Below are 20146 nucleotides of genomic sequence, written 5' to 3' on the forward strand. Positions count from 1 at the left end.
TAAAGAAAAAGGTCAAACTTAATGAATTTCTGTGTTATAAACTCCTCATTGCAGTTCATATGTTGCTGTGTACTGCTGTGCTTCATCAGGGTTTTGAAAGTTGGGGGAAATATACATTGAAATGGTATAATTGCTGTAGTTGTTGCATTTGTTGGAGCACAGAATGGGTATAAAGCACCAGTTCATCGTTATCAGGTAGTCAATGATGATTAAGAATTTCTTATTACAATTATATTACTCATAATTTCAGAAAAAGCTTGCTATTTTGCCATTTGTACTGCCATTAAAACTCTGAGATTTCACTCAAGGGAAACCCAATGGCTGTAGAACAAAGATTATCCTAAATCCAAAGGAAGACCAAAGAGAATATTTGGAAGAAAGGCAAATCAAAGAAATTGTGAAGAGGCATTCTCAATTCATCAGCTATCTAATTACACTCTTTGTAAGTGCCTTGTTTGAGATGCTAATAGTACATGCCCTGAAACACTAGTTGCATACCTAATGTCCTTGCATCATTCCCAGATGCTACTAGTACAACATTAACTAAGCTGTCCTTGTAATGCTAGCATTAACATTTACAAGAAGGACTCTGCATTACATTGTGTGGTAATTTCTCAGTTTGTTTTCCTAATGATCTCTTTAAGAGTACTATCTATGTAGGATAGAGTTATACCACATATCAGGCAAATCTAGATGCTGAGCGTCTCATTCACCAACCCAGAGGATGTCTTATAAAGCCAACATTTACATTAGTGAATATAGTAAGACACAGTTCATGCTTTTGTTAAAGTCTGGACTACTTGACAATGAAAATACGTATTTGTAGCTGAAGATCCTAATTATGCAGGTGAAGCCATAAACTATGAATGTGTATTTTATACTGATATATCCTAAAGTTGTACATTTGGGGCCAAAGAAATCTCCTGACATATTTAGATATGCTTCTTAAAGAGGTCTGGTTTGCACTGACTGGTTAGTAATTCTGGCTTTTAAGTGCTAGGTATTATGGCTCTAGTTCCAAAACTGAAAACAGATGAGCAGAAGGCAGTTTAGAAAGGTACTTCGAATGCCAGATGTATCAGTATTATTTCATGAATGAATTCTACAAAACTACAAAGCAGAGTTGGAAATACTTCTCATATGACCTATAATGACCTTTACACTTAAAAAAGCAGTGACATGCAGGGAAGTCAATCAAGATGGAAATAACATGCAAATTAAAGAATATAATAGGAATGTGAATGCAGAGGCTTCTAGAGAAAAGAATGGCCCACTGTAATTTTCTGTCTCGGATAACTAAGGAGAAGGAAGCCAAGTCATCATGGTTATATTTAGTATAAATTCAGAACTGTATTTCTGTCAGATGAAACAAACTTGGAACAGTTCTACAGAACTACAGGTAAGAGGGATATTTTATTTTGAACAAATGGACTGAGGAAATACAATTTTAGATAAGTCATTAGAAAGAGCAACTATGCCCTGAGAAAGAAAAGCTGAAAAATTCCTTCTTTTCCTATCCCAATCCTTTATTGCCCCTTCCTGCAACTTAGCTTTGTAGATTACTGTGAAGGACAGCAAGAACAAGACACAGAAAATGCATTCTGTCATCAGGTTTTTATAGTTTTATTTTATAATAAAGAACTTTTCTGGTTAGAGTGAAGTTGCTGCTTTTATTTTAAACACTAGACATTTAAAAAGTAACTTGAATTTGACAAAATAAAGGTACTTTCACTATTCCAGACATATCTAATCCAAATAAAGTGGAGATGCAGATATCCTGGGCTGTCAGCGTCTGAAACAGTTTTGTCAATCATGGGAGTCAATGTGACTCCCACCCAGCTGAAAGAGCCATTCTGGAGGGTTTTTCCTCTCTCTTGTTTTGTTTTGTCAATGACAAGAGAAAAAAGGCAGAAATATCTTGTGGCAAGTATTAACCAGCACCACTCCGATTAAGAAATAACCTGTTGACTTCTAGTAACTCTAGTCTGTCCTACTTTCATAATGTAGAGCAGCTGCATTATACTGACATGCATATTAACTGGCTAAGAATACCCTCAGCTCAGCTGACTGCAAAGCAGGATTTCAGTATGAACAGCCAAGTTACTTCAGGAGATTTACCTCAGTATGGCAGTAAGCATCTCTTTGAAAGAAATGAAAACTGACTTTCCCTCTAATTCACTATGCCTGGTTACTGTAGCCTACAGATAGATTTGTATATGATTAATCAAGTACTTCTACAGCTCTTGACAAAATTTCTCCAAGTACCTACTCATAGTCAGCTTTAATCAGAATCATCCTACTGCTACTATTCTTTTTTCAGCATTCTTTTGTGGAGAGGAAGCTGGGATTCAGAGCCCTCCTGTTTTTTCACAAGAAATAGATCTTTTGATCTGTCTGACACAGCAGGAAAAGAACATTATACTGTGCCTAAGCAGAGTGTTCATCATGGATAGCTGTGAAGCCTTAATCTGTGATTACCTGAAAGTACTCCATAATTTTAGTACCTTGTTTTTTCCTTAACAGTATCTCTCTAATAAAATGAAAGTACTGTCTGAAATATGAAAAAAAAAAAAAAAAATCTATCAACCATGTATTAAAGGGTCTACTCAGAACATATGGACAGATTTAAACTAATTTCTTGCCTTTTTCTTACAAGTATAGAGTGCCAAAGTAAAGACTATATCCTATGTTTTAATTACTAGGAAGAATCAACTTCATGGACATCTGTTTTAAATGCTAATAATCTCCTGTCCTGAAAAATGTGGACCCTGAATTTGCAGATTTTTAAAATTCCTATGACTTCTAAAACCTTTGTTGAAACATGCTTCATGATGAAATTTGAAACTTCTAGGCATGTAGCAGACTCATAGTATAGTCCAGTGTGTATTGAATTCTGAACAGCTGACTTTAAATATTTCTTCACAGATATTGCAGCAGAGCAGAATTACAAAGGTGACAAGAAAAAGTATAATAATAAAATTCTTCAAAGTTTTCCTTGACCATCAGAAGGAAAGAAGACTTACGACAAGTTTTGTAAGCAATTTTCCAGAATATGAGGTGTTCTACCTGGACACTTCTTTCAAGGAGGGACCAGACTGTCGGAGTGTAAAAGAGCAAGTTGCTCCACAAGGGAGGGTGAGCCAGAAGCCAAGGGTGAAAACAAGGCAGGCAGGGGCAGAGAGCATACTGGCAAGGGTTGTAATCCCACGGTACCTGAACAAGAAGAGGAGAGTTGGTCCAGTAATGTTTCAGCCAACAGCTCAATGATTGCCACAAAAATCTGTAATAATGAGGAAGGTCCAAGGACAAGCCAAGAAGTCAGATCAGCACGGCAAGGCTGGGATCAGCAAAGTACAAGGCTGAACTCAGGCACAGCTACAGCATAGCTCAGGCATGGATCAAAGCCAAGGGCCTAGGCTTAAAGGCAGCTCCTAAGCTAAGAAGGCAAACCCTCGGCCAAGGCTTCTTACAGCTCTTTCTCATGCTGCTCCTTTCATACTGGTCAGATCCAAGGTAACTTGGCTGTGTGGTATAAGAGCTAGTTTTGAGCCATAATTCAAACTTAATAACTAACTAAAAGTCCTCACTGCAAATTCTTTCTAGATCCAGGTTTATCACATTCTTTTCTGCACCCATTTAAGCAGAAGTTCTGCAAGATTCTTCAATTCTTCCCATTTCTGTGCCCTTAAAAGTGGGATAGTTCAGCTTATTGCATGCTCAGTATCCTCAATAGAAATGTTTAATGATTAGGTTTTTTAACCTAGTTTACCCTGATTCCAGCCCTTGCTGCTTAATAAACCTACTTTCTTAACGTCTTAAACAACTAAAATTCCATTTATAACTAAATCTGAAAGTCTAAGTGATCTCCGCATCATATTGCTCACACTCTTTTCCTGAATCCTCTGATTTCTAAGGTAAACCTTTATTTGAAGGTTTCTTTCTCTCTAGGAACTGTACTTATTAAGAAGTAGCTGCTTCGGAAGTGTTCCTGAAGTATGAAGGCCTTTCCAACAATTTTTCTTCTTGCCTTTGCTACATCAGTGTGATCCCAAAGCTGTCTTCTTTATATAAAATAATACCTTCTTATATAAAAATCTTCTTTATATAAAAATATGTGATATTTCCAGTACAGGTGACTGCAGGAACTACTTCCCTCAGCACCTGCTTACCTGCTTAAAATCCAGGACTAGAAGTTGTCTTCTGTGTGTCTATTTAAAATGAATCCAAAATTTATTTCCTACTATCAACTTTTCTGTCATGTCCTAATTATCTAACTCAACTCTGAAATAGCATCTGTGTTCAGTAATTTGAAAAATAAATACTATTGCATCAAGAATGACTTAGTGAAATACATGCTTTGTGATATAATTTCCAATAATATATAGCTTCCTAGTTTTAATTAATTTAGATTTAATTTAAGATTTTAGAGTCTTTAGTTCTACTATTTTGAAGGTGGCTTGGAGGACAGTTTTGTCACCAAACCAACCACACACACAAAACACGGTATGTAAGTGCTCCATACATACCCATACCTACCAGTAAATATGCAACAGTGTTTAGCTGTTACATGTACTAAACCCACAACCTTTACTGTTATACTGAATCCAATTCTTAGAACTTGAATATATACAGGGAAAAAAGTATCAGGTTTATTTCCACACTTCTTGATGCTGAGGCTCTATTAAGTTATTTTTCTAGAGATGTAACTTTACCATCACTATAAATTTTTAACGTCTTCATGGGAAGTCTAGGATTTTGTTTGTCTGGGGGCTTTTTAGTCGAACCTCCTGCTCTCTGGAAGATCTTTTTCTCCAAGTTTCTTCTCCTTCTGAATTAGGATCTATTGAAACTTATGCATATGAATGGAAAAAAGCTCTTAGCTATAGATAATAAAATTTACAGCTGCCACCATACCTATTGTTCTTCCTCCAAAGCTAACATTTTTATGTAACTATTCCTGATTTAAGGGGGTTCTGATGGGCATGATATTCTACTGTCATTCTCCAAACCAAATAACTGTGTGTACTGTTTTTTCGGTCCCGTGCTAGACAAAGACGGCACACATTTTAGCAAACAGGTACTGCAGTCATCTTGCAGTGCTCTTAAAGCAAAGAGCAGAACCAGATACTGGAAAGAAAAACTTGTAACTCCGTGGAAGACGAAATGTCCTGTGTCGCTAGGTTTGCATAGGTGTAATTCTTGCTTTATACATATAATCTCAGCTAAAAAGTGCATAATTATGCATTTATTCTGGGAAAGCGTAAATCACGATTTAAGGTACAAAATATAAAGACAGTATCCCTTGTTCCAGTCACAAGGGAGTATTAAGATGAGGACCAATTTAAAATATCAAATTGTAGTGGTTATAAACTTAACCTACTAATTTTGTAACAAACAGCATATAAAGTAATTTATGATAAGGTTAAACAATTATTCTGGGGCCTTGTAAACATTCCATGAATCCAGGCCTCCCCATGCTCATTCTCTCAGCCTTTATGCAGCTGAGCTTTTATTATAAATTATAATTGACGTGTTAGTAGTGGAATTGTTGACTTTTGCTATAACAAATATATTCTTGTTCAACAGTTTAAGTCCCTTCAGAATTCCTTCTGACAGCAATGACTCTGACAGTTACCACACTCCCTAATACATACTTCAAGAACCATAAACTTTTAGAAAAAGAGGCATATGTATTGTCCTTGGTCCATACAATTATTGCTGCCACCTACAGTTCAAAAGTACCACTACATTTCATGAGATCGATATAGTTCTCTGCCTCTTAAGTACCTTTCCACCACAAAAATATTCCTTCTAAGTGACAATCGATCCTATTTCTAGTATGAATCACTTTTTTTTAATGACCTAAAGATCTTGTGATCACTTTGCCTTCCGTAAGACATAAGAAAGTAGGAAACAAGACAGCCTGAGGAACAGTTTTAAGAAAGCATGAAGCTTTGCACAGTCAGACATCCCTAGCTGGCTTTACATTTCATTATGATAACATAGATTTTACATGCATAATTCCATATGTTAAAGAAAACTAGACACATATTACCACATCTTTCTACTTATGTCAGTCTTCTGAGATCTACTGTTTAGGTAGTTTCAGTTGCTGCTGTTTTGTCTTCCTTAAGTAAACCCTGAAGCACTGAGATAACAACATGACAAATCTGTCAGAACTCAAACAGAATTAATTTTAAGGCCATGTTATAAAAGCATTAAGGCTACAACACCAAGCAATCAAAAGTTGGTTAAATGCTGAAATTAGAATTCTCTATGCAAATGTCATTTAATTTCTTGCGGCTTATAAAAATAAAAAAAGTCTTTTTCAGCAACACAGAAGCAGCCTTTGATGGAATCAAGAATAAAACCCAGTTTTCCTGGGTGTTATTTTAATGCTTTGAACATTAAATAACTTTCTTCCACCCATCTTTTACTTTGTTCTTTTTTAATTTTGTAACTTTCATATAGCAAGGAGTTCTATGAAATTAAAGAATCTATTACGATGCAAATGTATATGGTGAGAAAGTATGGGACTAATCCTTAGGAAACCAGCAAATGCAAGATTGAGGCCCATGCAGTTAGTGCAGCACTGTATCTAACTTCCTAGCACGTGTTGTTGGCATGGAACAGTTTCTGGTTAAAGACGACCTGACTCTTCACCATCTTATTCAAATCTGAATTTTCTGAAAGCAAAAGTTGCTCAGATTCTGACAAGAAAAGGGCAAATCAGCTACCTCCCTGAGCTTTGAATTTTGAATTAGAATTGAATATTGTGGCTGTTGGGGTTTTTTACTTTTGCATTTACAGTAATGTTTGAAGTAGCACATCTTAATAAATAAATGGCAGTTGCCTCGTATTATTTATTTTAATACTGTATAATCGGAAAAAATGAAATCCCATGTAACCATCCCTCAGACATTAGCTGCAACTGTTGTTACAAAAAAATGAAAGAATATTTTAGTCTATTTTCCTAAGGAAATTAAGCACATGCAATAACATGGTTGTTGTCCATCAGTTCCTCCCTAATAATTTTGACCTATTTAACCAATTCAATCAAAGTTAACAGAAGAACAGAGATCACAGAGATATTAGGGTCTGCAAAAATCAATAGGAGGGCAGCAGAGACGTGTGCTCTTGTTGCTTCTTTTGAAGGAAGGGGCAGGGAGAATTCAGCTTTATCCTCCCTGTTTGGCTGGCCTAACAGCTAGAAGGCAATGACTAGCTCTTCGCTAAGCACATGTGTCTGCACCAGCCGTAGTACATACTGCTTCTCGCCCAGACAGTACATTAAAGGAAGGCACATCAAGGATAGATGGGTTTGGGACGATAAGGAGAGGGGTCAGGGGCGTCTAGGGGATATGGGAGGGAACAAATGTGTGTGAAGGTAGGCCTTGAAAATACCAGGCTTCCGCATTTCCCCTGTTAATAGAACTATTTGTTAAAATATGAAAGTATATTAATCTTTTGGTTGAAAAAATGGAACTATGTTGCTCAGATTTTCCCCCCAAAATTAACTCTGACAGAAACCAAGTCTGGAACCAGTCTTTTTAGCCTAACAACGAAGCAATACAAAACTGCAGTCAGTTAAAATAGAGTAACCATAGGAACAAAGTGCCTATCTTCACTAGCTCTCCCTGCACAACAAAACAAAAAGAATATAGATTATTCACAAGTCATGAAGAAAATACACAGGCACACAGGAACTTGGGTTAAGCACAGCTGGGAAAACTTAGATGGTTTGGTATGAGATTACTTTCTCCTAGTGCACTTGTCAAACAATTTTTACAAAAGAAATCAGTCTGCTTTTGAAGACTGCTTTTGAAAGTTGAATAGCATGATCACAGAAGAGAAACGGAATGATAGACTGCTACATTAGACAGTATAGAGATGTGTGATTCTGCAGACATATGCAAAACCTTCCACAGGTCTTCACATGCTTGAAATTACATATATCCCTAAGTCTCAATGACTGAATCCACATTTATCAAGAGATTAGAAAGGAAAAGATTTTCTTAAAACAACATCTTGAATATTTTCATAAAAGTGGCAGTCTTAAAATTCTGGACATCTCAAAAGGAGAGCACGCAAGTAATTTTAGTAGAATATCACTGGAAAAAAATGCTTGGACAGATTTCCATAAGTTGTAGTAGCTTAGCAGTTCTCTAAAATACAGAACTTATTGTGACCCAAATAAACATTAGGAAACATTTCAGTTAATGGAATCTAAATGTAACAGGGTTTCAGCCTAAAAGGCACGTCCTATAGAATTTGCACTATACCAGGTCTATTTTTAATCAAAGAAAAACATGGAAGTTACATCATTATGCTTGGGTATAACTGCCACACTTCATTAGGATAGCGGTAAAAAGACACTAAGCTGCTTTATGGAAGCAGACAGCCAAAGCAGCTGTAGGACTATTGAAATCATAGTCACTACGCAAAGAAAGGAACGCGTCATACTCAAGAAAGGATTTTGGTGCATATTATTTTGTAGAAGCGTAAGTGTTTGAGAGAAAGGAAAAGAAATGCATTGAGAAGCACCACAAAATCAGACTCAGAGAAGATACAGAAAACAAACAGCCAGAGTAAGCACCAAAAAGGTGACCCAGACATAAGCGCAGAACTTTCTAGGACGAGCGTTGGCTGAAATCCAGCCTTTTCAGTGGCTTAGAACTGTGAGCAAGTAACTTCACTCTTACAGTTCGATTTCTTCTGTGTGCTGAGCAGCGGCTCATCTATACACCCTCTTATGTTACTGTTGACACCACAATTAATTTTTCCTTCTCATTAAAATAGCCTGCAGGACCCTGTATTTTGGCCAACTGCTTGGGTGAGAGCTGTAACACCACTATTTAGAAGGGCAGAGTCCTGTAAATCATTGCACCAATGCAGATACAGATCCAGCTACTGCAGAAACTGCAATGAAACAAGCTGTAATTTTAATTCCCTGATAGGTCCTATGTGATGTCTTACACATACTTAAAGTATCTTCTTGTCAGATAGTGAGAATTACTGAAAACTCCCTGAAAGACATGATGCTGCAACAAAATCAAGCCTGTAGGCCCCAATTCAATCAGATTTGCTTGTCTAGGTCAAACTGCAGGGTAACGGATGCTAAGGATGTTAAATTCAGCATAAGGATCTTTGGTTAAATGCATTAATGGACCTAAGTATTGTAGTACCTAATTCATAGGGCACGCTACCCAGTGTAATTTAGGATACTTAACTGGGAGAAGGGCTGATTAGGCATATAAAAATTGGATTCCTAAAAGCCAGTCAGATGTTAAACTAGATAGCTGTCTAGGGTGCACCTAAGAGCCAACAGAAAATGCCAAGTTGCATCTGGGACAAATTTTTGCTACAGAAACAAAATCCTTCTTATTCCTCAAGTAAATAAGTAGCTATTCTTTAGAGCAGGGAGATTGTCTAGATTGATGCTTACATCAGTGTACAGTTGTAACGTGCAGCTTCACTTGGTATTAATATCCCAAAAAGTGGATCAGCTCCAAGAAGAAAGTTTTAGAAGCCTGCTCTGGAACACATGTGATGCAGATAGTTCTCCTGAGACATGGAAGTCCTGCATTTAACTCCCTGCTCCCAATCAGGTCGTTCAGGATGTAAAAATAACCCCCTGCTAAATGCCGTAATCACAGAGCTACTGGGTGTAGTGAGATGTGTACTTACCAAAGCCTTTATGTGAGATGTATGAATGTATGTTTAAAGACGTCTGCAGCTGTGCCCTTTGAACATCAGCTGAGATTTCCCACAGACTAGATGGCAAAAGCCAGGTCCGGGCTGAGAATCCCGGCGGGTTTCAGGCTATGGGCTGTTAACAAACTGAACGGCATTGGCATCTGTCTCGTGTCTACTATTAGCATTTAAACCCTGAAGTAACTGCATAGCTATGTAGGTCTTCTGAGCTTCTTGGATGTCATCCCTTGACTCTTTTTTATCCTGAAGAAACACAGACTAAGAGACATGGTTTTGTGCAACTTGCAGACTGATACTTGCCGTGTGAGAAGCGACTTTTGTTTTCCCCGATTAGGCTAAACGCTTTACCACAGCATCCCTAAGCCGTGATTCATCCAGCTACGCCTGGCAGAGCAGACGGGTACTGCCCGGCGGGGAAGGCAGGGCAGGCCCGCGGTGCCCGGCCCTCCCGCAGCCTCCCCATCCCGCCCCGCAGCCCCGACCCGGGGCAGAGGAGGGGGGGGAGGGAAGCAGAACCGCAGCCACCTGCACAACCGGCCTGCGGGGAGCCGCCCGGCGCGACTAACCCGGCGGGGCCGGGCGGGCACAGCCCGGCCGCCGCGGCCACGGAGCGGGAGACAGGGCGCTGAGGGGAGACAGGGCGGCTCCGGCCCCGCGCCCCGATTGCTGGGCCCTTCTCCCGGCGGGAGATGGCTGGGGGGGCGGGGAGGGGAGCCCCCCCCCCCCCGCTTTCTAGGCTCTTCTCAAGAGCGCAGCAGGCCGCTTCTAGGACGTTCTGAGAGGCGTAGGGCAGCGAATGACGTCACCCGCCGCTTGCGCAAATCCCCCCCCCGGACCCCTCCCCCTCGGCGCCGCGCGCGCCCAACAGCCACCCCGGGCGGCCACCGCGCATGCGCCCGCCCGCCACTGACACCCCCCCCCCCCCCCCCCCCCCCGCCGGCCGAGCCGACGACGGTTGGACAAATGGGGAGCGCGCGCGCGCTCATTCAGCCGCCGGCTCATGCGCAGAACCCACCCTCGCCCTGACAGCGGAGACCACGGAAAACGCCTGCGCGAGACTCGCGCTCTGACGGACGGCTGTCGCGGAGGGCTACTACTGGCTGCGAGCGGCTCGACCCCGCCCCCCTCGCGGCGTGGCCGCGGTTCTCCGCCCTCTTCCCCCCCAGCGCCGAGCCGCCCCCTCCCCCGTGCCTGTCAGTGAAGGTTCCCGATGGTTCTGGAAGGAGGCGGCGCCGGGCGTATATAAGCGAAGCGGGCGGCGGGGAGCGCGCACTAGTGGAGGCACAGCGGTGCGGGTAGAGCGTATTGGCAGTTTCAGTGAGGAGACTAGCAGCCCTTCCCCCCTGTAAAGGTGAGCGGCTGAGGCGGCTGTAGCGGTAGCCGGTTATACACAGGGGATGGCTCTTCTGCGGGAGCGTTTTCTTTTCAAACGCCAGCGGTTGGTGCATGTCTGGGCGCCGTGCTGGTACTGGGGGGGGGGGGGGGGGATACAGTGAACCGCGTGGTGCAGGACGTGCCTTTTTTTTTTTTTTAATTCCCTCTTTAGTCCTTGTTAAAGCTGAAGGGGGTTCGGAGGGCTACTGGGTCTCGCAGTCTGGGTATGGTTGAAAGGCAGTGAGGTGCTGATGGCTCTAAAGTCAGCATATTGAATGGGTTTTTTTTTTTGTTTCTGAAGTAAGGCGGTGGAGAGGGCGAAAAACCGGCGGGCAGCTCCTGGCGGGGGGGGGGTGGTTTTTCTGGCTAGCAGAGCTGGGGGAGGGAGGCGTAGGTGGCGGGTGGAGGAGGCTGTTTTATTGTTCGGGGTGTACCTGTAGGACTAGCTCCCCCTTTGCAGGGCTGCAAGGGGGGCGACCCGACTCCGCTTCGCTACGGAGGGGCAGTCGCGGGGGGGGGGGGGCGGACAGCGAGCGAGCCTTGCTCTCAATGAATGGACTTTCGGCCATGAGGGCGTAAGACGGAGGGACTGCGGCAGGCGGTTCTGAGGGGAAAAGCGGCTAAGGCAAGCGTGGGGAGGGAGCGGGGGCCGGGGGCCGTTCGGCAACGCTCCGTGCTGGCGGCGGGGGCGGGCGGCAATGCTCTTTGCTGGCTGGGGAGGGGGGGCAGCGGTGCTCCTTGCTGGCGGCCGGGGGGGGGGGGGGGGGGGCGGCGGCGGCGGCAATGCTCCCCGCTGGCCCGGGCAGGGGGGCCCGGCAATGCTCCCTGCTGGCGGCGTGGAGGGGGCAATGCTCCCTGCTGGCGGCGGGGGGTGCTGCGGGCTGCGCGGGGCTGGGGCGGGCGGGGGGTGGGGGGGGGGCGGGCGGGGAAGGCTCTGGCAGTTTCTAGAATCTTTGATGGTTCCGAGCAGAGCCTGCAGGGGGCGCTGCGCGGCGGCGCGCGGGGAGGCTGCTCGCGCCCGGCGGCTCTCCTGAACCGCCTAACGGGCGGCGGCCCCGGCTGGGGCGTGTGGAGCCAGGTCCCGTAGCTGGTCGGCTGGCTATTTCTTACCTTGTTAGCGTTGTAGTTAAGGATTACAGTATTGTGCTTGGTCTCCATTCCGTAATCACTAAAGTGGGGTCGGGGGGGGGGGTGTTCCTTATTGAGTTGGATCTGTCGTTCCTGAACTTTGACTCGTGCAGAGAATAGCCTAGGCAGCAGGTGGGCGGTGAAGTTCGGATAATCTATCTGTGTAGGACAGAGTAACGAGTTCGGTTGGGCCATATTGGTACATAAGTTGCAGTTGTGGACAGTGTCTGCAGCTGAAGATAGTAGTTGTGTGAGCAAAATGCGTGGTGGACGTGAGAAAAGGAAAGCATAGAGACTTTAGTGTGAGAATCGACTACAGAGTACTGTGACTAACCTCTCAAATGTCGGTCAAAGTTCTCAGTTGCATTTTTCTTTTTTGTAATGCGTACTTGGTCTGTGACACGGAAGTAAGGGTTGCATTTTAATTTGTAAATTAATGGGGAAGAGAGGAAAAGTTCTGTGTTACTTTAAGTGGTGCAAATCAAAGTGAAGGTAAAGCAAGTCTGAGTTAAAATCTTGCCTCTAGTTTCTGCATTCCTCAGTTCTGGAGTTGTTACTGGTAGGAAAATGAGATTGGGGGGGTGTTCCTGTGGGGTGCTGTATGTGAAACCACGTAGTTAAATAACTTTTGCGTTAGAATGCCATTGTCACTCCCTGCAGAAGGATGTGTGCACAAGCCGTTGAGGATGAGATTTCAACTCTCTCTCTCCTTACAGATGCCGGAAGCTGTGCAAACTCAAGACCAACCTATGGAGGAGGAGGTGGAGACCTTTGCCTTCCAGGCTGAGATTGCTCAGTTGATGTCTCTGATCATCAACACTTTCTACTCCAATAAGGAAATATTTCTGAGGGAGCTGATTTCCAATTCATCAGATGTAAGTATCTTAATTCTTAGCCTGGATCATGTCAATAAGACAACAGAGACTTTTGGGAATAGTCAGGGAATTTTAAAGCCTGCCTCTTCTCTTACAGGCTCTGGACAAGATAAGATACGAGAGCTTGACTGACCCAAGCAAGCTGGATTCTGGAAAAGATCTGAAAATTAACCTGATTCCAAACAAGCATGATCGCACTCTGACCATTGTGGATACAGGCATAGGGATGACCAAAGCTGACCTGGTCAACAACCTTGGTACTATTGCCAAGTCTGGTACCAAGGCTTTCATGGAAGCACTGCAGGCAGGGGCTGATATATCCATGATTGGCCAGTTCGGTGTTGGCTTCTACTCTGCCTACCTGGTTGCAGAAAAAGTGACAGTGATCACCAAGCACAATGATGATGAGCAGTATGCTTGGGAGTCATCAGCTGGAGGATCTTTCACTGTCAGACTTGATAACGGTGAGTATGGAATGTTTCTGCTCAAGTGTGCTTTCTAAAGATTTCTGGCATTCAGATATCTACTCCATGCATTGAGAAAGACAAAAACAACAGATAAAAGGGGTAGTACTACTCATGTGTCAGAACAAGCTCAGGCACAGCTGTTCTCACCATTCCAGTTTGAGTAACTGTTGATAACATGACAAGGGAATGCTTAAGTAAATGGTGCATTATAACGAAGACTAATCTTTTAAAGCTTATACTTGGAAATACTTCTGTAGTCTCCTACAGCTACTCTGTATACAGAAACTTGAAAGGTAACACATGAACACACTAATTAGTGAAAATATCTATAAGTGTACTTCAAAATACGTGCTGGGTACAGTAAGCTTAAGGAAGTGTCTGTAAGGCTGTTTCTGTAGACAGAAGCTTATGTTTTCCCAGTGGTGAAGACATTACTGGTAACAGCAGTGCTTTTTTAAAGAAGGCACATTTTAGAACTAGTCAAAGTCTAGTCTGCTGCTGCACAAGTAAAACCTGCGAACTCCATTCTAGGTGAACCGTTGGGGCGTGGAACAAAAGTCATCCTGCATCTTAAAGAAGATCAAACTGAATACCTGGAAGAACGGCGAATCAAGGAAATAGTGAAAAAGCATTCTCAGTTCATCGGCTATCCTATTACACTCTTTGTACGTACCTTGCTTGAAATACTAAATAATTAAGTATTGCCACCCTAAAACAAGTGAATTTTTGAAATTTAAGAAAGAGTAGTCCATCTGTATTTTGTTAATTAAAATTGTTGTTATGTGGATGCAGCTCTTAAGAAATGTAATTCTGTTAATTATAACTTCATTTTACAAGACTATTAATTACAAATTCATTTTACAAGACTAAGTAAAAAATGTTTACCAAGCTAGTAGTATCACAGTCTCCAAACCATTGAGAAAATCAACTACATTTTGGTGCATTGTTAGTGGTAGTTCAGTGTAACGAAACTGGCATAATCTACCACATAAGCACATGAAAACAAAATACTACTTGTCTGGGCACCCAGAATGCAAGACCTTAGTTGAGTCAAGGAGGAAAACTTGATGACATGTTCATGTAGTTTCTAGCTTTGTGAGACTACAGGGGATACCTTAGAGCTGTTAGTGATAAAACTAACAGGTTTCTCAATTCAATTAATGATCTCTCTTGTAGGTGGAGAAGGAACGTGATAAGGAGGTGAGTGATGATGAGGCTGAGGAAAAGGAAGAGGAAAAAGAGGAGAAGGAAGAAAAGACTGAAGATAAACCGGAGATTGAGGATGTTGGTTCTGATGAAGAAGAAGAAAAGAAGGATGGAGATAAGAAGAAGAAAAAGAAGATTAAGGAGAAGTACATTGATCAGGAAGAGCTCAACAAGACCAAGCCCATTTGGACCAGGAATCCAGATGACATAACCAATGAGGAATACGGGGAATTCTACAAGAGTCTGACTAATGACTGGGAAGACCACTTGGCTGTCAAAGTAAGTTCTTGTCTTTCTTCAGGCACAATTACACTTTGCATTAAAGCTGGAAGCTTGCTAAACATGCTGCTGAACTCATCCGTTGTCCCAGATCATACTGTGATTCAAACCCTTCGCTATGCGAGGGTAACACTTTGTGCTACAATTATTCTGGTTACTGTTAAGGCTGTGTAAGTAGATCTCGGATAAATGTAAATTGAATTTGTAGCTTATTTTTTAAAAGACCTACAAGTAAAGGTGAGGAGTGAGATGTAACTGTCCTTTTTCTGTGTCTATAGTGGGAAGCGCTGTAAGAATACACATGCTTCTTGAAGCTTAGTATATAATATAGGGAACTGAAATTGGTGTACCTGCCTGGTAGGAACTGAACAGAACTTGGGTATGTCTGTCTGGAGAAAGTGCTTGTTCCTGACCAGTGTCTTGGCTACTGAGTTTTTTCTGAAATCTCAGATGGTTACTGTGTGCCTTCTGCATTTGAAGAGCTGTTAAACAGTTACTGAAGTGAGAGCCATGCAAATTGACTAAAATGATCATCTTGCTTTCTCACAGCACTTCTCTGTGGAAGGGCAGTTGGAATTCAGAGCTCTCCTGTTTGTCCCACGGCGTGCACCCTTTGATCTGTTTGAAAACAGGAAGAAGAAGAACAACATCAAGCTGTATGTACGCAGAGTTTTCATCATGGACAACTGTGAGGAACTGATCCCTGAATATCTGAGTGAGTATATTTTTGAGGAAAATGTTTCCCAAGACATAGATAAACTGCTTAGCAATTTTGTAGTTTCCCTTCATGTTTAAAGAAATTTGAGGGGGGAAGGACTTGAGTCCTAAAGAGCTGATCTGGAAGTACCTGAGCAGTTGAAAGTACTGCTTAGTTCGTGTTGTCTAAAATCCTGTAGAAACCGATTCATCATTTTAAAAGGGCAGAGCCAATTAGGTGGTAACTGGTAATCTTGTTTTCTTTGAGACTTGCAATGCTAATTCTCACTGTCCTCTTCCAGATTTCATGAGAGGTGTGGTAGACTCTGAGGATTTACCTCTGAATATTTCTCGTGAAATGCTGCAGCAAAGCAAGATCCTGAAAGTGATCCGGAAGAACTTGGTGAAGAAGTGCTTAGAACTTTTCACTGAGTTGGCCGAAGACAAGGAGAATTACAAAAAGTTCTATGAGCAGTTCTCCAAGAACATCAAGGTTTGTAGTCTTTCTGCTTAATAATACTCATTGTAGAAGCTACAGATTTTTGTTCTGCCTGAAATACTAGACTACCACAGTTTAGTATTTGTCTAAAGGAATTTTAAGACTTCAGTAGTTTCCATTTTTTCTTCTACTTTTGTAGCTTGGTATACATGAAGACTCCCAGAACCGCAAGAAGCTGTCGGAATTACTGAGGTATTACACATCTGCATCTGGTGATGAAATGGTTTCTCTGAAGGACTACTGCACTCGGATGAAGGAAAACCAGAAACATGTCTACTACATTACTGGTGAGTTGGTAACAAATTGTCTAAATGCAGGTACCTACATAGGGTTATCTTTTTGGGGTTAGAAAATGGAAAATAACATGGCAGTTCTCTTGGTAAATTGAGAAAGAAAGATAAGGGGCACCACGTTGTGCAGGACATACTTGTTATAGTAGTTACAGTTCCTTAATATGGTACTATGTCCATGAGGACATCAGGACTAACTATAGATAAAACTGCCCCTTGCACAGCTAGCTTCGTCAGCATTTTTCCCCTGTAAGCCCAGAAAGTATGTTTCAGAGTCTCTGAGGTGCCTTTAAGATAGCTTTATGTTCAGGCTTTAGCTAATAATATCTGGCCAGGAGTATCTGAATTTTTAAGACCTAATGCTCAAACCAGTTTTACTGTTTGGGCATCAGATACTAAGGCTTTTCTCAAAATACAAATGCTGTTTACAGGGCTTCTCAGTTTACTTCCTTGGCAGGGATGGGAAACATTTCTCTACCTGGTTTCCCAGGAAATACAAATCTACTTTCAAACCAGTGAAGTGTTACAAGCTATGGTGTCAGTTTGAAAGGCTTGAGTCTCTTCAGGACAGCCTCATCTTTGCAGTAGCTTGCCATACCTGTTTTGTGCCCCTTGTTTTTCCCTTGTATGGACATCCAAGTATCACTGGAAATGCTGCACAGGCTCTTCAGAAGACATGTTTGTCTGCCATGTTACAGTGCTGAGGCTTAAACGACAACTGGTGTTCTTGATTCTTGCAGGTGAAACAAAAGATCAGGTGGCCAACTCCGCTTTTGTGGAGCGTCTTCGCAAACATGGCCTGGAAGTGATCTACATGATTGAGCCTATTGATGAATACTGTGTGCAGCAGCTGAAGGAATTTGAAGGCAAGACCCTGGTTTCTGTAACAAAAGAGGGTTTGGAGCTTCCAGAAGATGAGGAAGAGAAAAAGAAACAGGAGGAGAAGAAAGCCAAGTTTGAAAACCTTTGCAAAATAATGAAAGATATCCTTGAAAAGAAAGTAGAAAAGGTAATTAGTAGTTCTCAGTTTGTATACAACAAGTTTAATGATCTGAAATGAAGTTGCTGCAGAGAAGGCTCAGGTAATGGTGTGTTACAATTGACTTTTCTGAAAGAGACTGCAATCTCTCTGCAAGATACAGCTTTATAGGTACAAGGTGGCTATGTTTTTCAGTGAAGCTGAGTGGTTCTGTTGAGTTGGTGTTGCAAATTCTTAAGCTCGATCTCATGAGCCTTGGGTCTTGGTGACATGCAGCAGCATTTCAACGTTGAACCTTGCTTAAATCAGTGGGGATAGTAAATGGAGTATATGTGTTGAAATGTTAACTTGCAAACTTTTGCTTTGTGTTCATTTTTCTAGGTGGTTGTCTCCAATCGTTTAGTTACTTCTCCATGCTGTATTGTAACAAGTACATACGGCTGGACTGCCAATATGGAGAGGATCATGAAAGCGCAGGCACTAAGAGACAACTCCACAATGGGATACATGGCAGCAAAGAAACATCTGGAGATTAATCCTGATCATTCCATCATTGAAACACTGAGGCAGAAAGCAGAGGCTGATAAGAATGACAAGTCTGTGAAGGATCTTGTCATTTTGCTGTATGAGACAGCACTTCTGTCCTCCGGCTTCAGTTTAGAAGATCCTCAGACACATGCCAACCGCATTTATAGAATGATCAAACTTGGCCTGGGTAAGTTAGCAATCTGTCCTGTCTCCAGTAAACTCTGGGTGTGTTTATGTGCCCTTGCAGGGTACCGAGTGTCTAGAGATCACCTTGGTGCTTCTTTGTACCTGTGGAAAAGGGGGAATCTTAGATGGGTTGAAGTGTTAAGGAGAATACAGCTTTGAATTCTGATACCAGTATTGATGATATATGTGTTTCCTGAACAGGCATTGATGAAGATGATACTGCTGCAGAAGAAGCCAGTCCAGCAGTTACTGAGGAGATGCCACCTCTTGAAGGAGATGATGATACATCACGCATGGAGGAGGTGGATTAAAACAGTTTATGGGAACTCATGAATGTTTCCTTGGCTAATACGAATAAGTTATATTTTGTATATTATGAATGTTACCTGCCAAAAAAAAAAATCTTTGACACTTTGTCTGCATTCCCTCTTTATATTTATTTTCAAAGATGTTATACCTTTATTTTTGTTACATTGCTTTTTCAGCTGATGTGAGATACAAATGCCATTGAGGGAATATTTTCTTTAACACTGTACAACCCTAAACAGGCAAGTAAGGAGTAGTTATTTTTGTCTGTATTTAGCTGGTTGCAGGTGGCAGGGTTTTTGACTTATTCTTAATTGCCAGAAATGTGGGAAAGAAGTAACAAAGATGGTATGACATCAGGATGTTCAAGTTTGTTTAGTGTTATACAGCTCTTCAACTCTAATCTAACATACAGTACCTAGTAACTAGGTATCTAGGAGAGCTGAAATACTTGGGGAAGCTTTAACCCTTTTGCTCCTAACAAGGTCTTGATGTTTAAAGTTGTTTTTTATACTGTTTAAGGATTCTGGATTGCACTCTACCATAGAATAGAATCCACTGTAAATCTCTATTGTGACTTATGCAACTCTGCATGTACAGTTCAAACCTAGAACTGTAAGAATAAAAGTGTTAAGAATGAGTTGTGTCAACTGACTTGTCTGTTAACACTGGGAACAAAACCTGCTGTTCTTGGCATTCAGCTTGTGCTTTGGATCTTGAGTACTAGATGCTGTCTTGTTAAGTCTATAATTAATACTGCATGCTCTGCAATGCCACTACAAACTAGTACCACATCAAAGCAGAAAAGTCAGGCAGTTCTCAATGGTCTCAAGACAACTTTATTCTGAAAAAGTGATTATTTGCCTCAAGTTAAACCTAACTTGTGTTGATAATCCAGGAATTTTTTCAAAAACTTTGCCAATGGAGTTAGGCTCCTAAAGCTGCAAGCCCAGTTAATCATGCCATACTGAGGTGATGAGTTTTCCATGTGAAGTGAGGTAGTCAGCACTACATCATACATACAGACTTTCAGGAAATAACTATGTTGTGCTGCATTCTGTATTCCTTGACCTTCCTGTTTGAAGGAGAGTAGGTAAAAGGAAATGGGAGTTGTTAATAGCCAGATCCAGTGGCTTCCCCTGCCTGCCAAGCACTTAATGCAGATCAGATACCCTTCACTGACTTCAGGCAGATAAGGTTTGGTACTTGTAAGAAGCTGGAGTTTAATGAACTCATCGGGGGGAGGAGGAGGGACAAGTTCTGACCATCTTGCCCCTGTTCTCTGACTAGTCTTTAGTTTCCTATATTTGCATCTGTTCTTACCTGTTTCATAACTAGTATTTGGGAAGCAGAGCTCAATGTAAAAAAATTTACATGTGGTGGTGTGTTTTGGCTTGCTTGTAATCCAGTGAAAGGACAATTGGTTTTGGTTGTACTGGTAACTTCAAGGTACTGAATCAACCTTAGGCAAGCTAATGCAAAGTAGTTTGTGGCACAAGTTCTGGGTTTCTAAGGATACTATGAGTTTATGTCAAAGCAGTACTCTCCTGGGGGTGGGGTAAGTCCCAATTTATGCTTCACTTGTAGGATAAGAGTGGTGGATATGCAAAGGCAGTGCT

General features: G+C 41.9%; 1 protein-coding gene across 2 annotated transcripts; it reads left to right on the top strand.

The window, feature by feature from the left end:
* The first annotated feature begins 10886 nt into the window (after positions 1–10886).
* HSP90AA1 (heat shock protein 90 alpha family class A member 1) lies at positions 10887–19167 on the top strand. Of its 2 annotated transcripts, XM_030040296.1 has the most exons (11): positions 10887–11065; positions 12933–13091; positions 13189–13555; positions 14090–14223; positions 14735–15043; positions 15593–15758; positions 16042–16232; positions 16378–16525; positions 17269–17537; positions 17889–18222; positions 18423–19167. In XM_030040296.1, the coding sequence occupies exons 2-11, from the start codon at positions 12933–12935 to the stop codon at positions 18530–18532; spliced, it is 2187 nt and encodes a 728-aa protein (XP_029896156.1). In that variant the 5' UTR covers positions 10887–11065; the 3' UTR covers positions 18533–19167. The 2 variants fall into 2 exon arrangements, with proteins under 2 accessions (XP_029896156.1, XP_040975660.1); XM_041119726.1 differs by lacking the exon at positions 18423–19167 and having other exon boundaries at positions 17269–17584; positions 17713–17969.
* Positions 19168–20146: the final 979 nt, after the last annotated feature.

This window comes from Aquila chrysaetos, chromosome 2 (genome assembly GCF_900496995.4).
Source record: "Aquila chrysaetos chrysaetos chromosome 2, bAquChr1.4, whole genome shotgun sequence".
Lineage (NCBI taxonomy): Eukaryota > Metazoa > Chordata > Aves > Accipitriformes > Accipitridae > Aquila > Aquila chrysaetos.

Bases quoted from the DNA above. Each gene is read 5' to 3' on its own strand.
- HSP90AA1 (XM_030040296.1), top strand. From the start codon at position 12,933: ATGCCGGAAGCTGTGCAAACTCAAGACCAACCTATGGAGGAGGAGGTG. The intron at 14,224-14,734 runs GTACGTACCTTG...TCTCTCTTGTAG, and splicing joins GCTATCCTATTACACTCTTT to GTGGAGAAGGAACGTGATAA. The intron at 17,538-17,888 runs GTAATTAGTAGT...TCATTTTTCTAG, and splicing joins TTGAAAAGAAAGTAGAAAAG to GTGGTTGTCTCCAATCGTTT.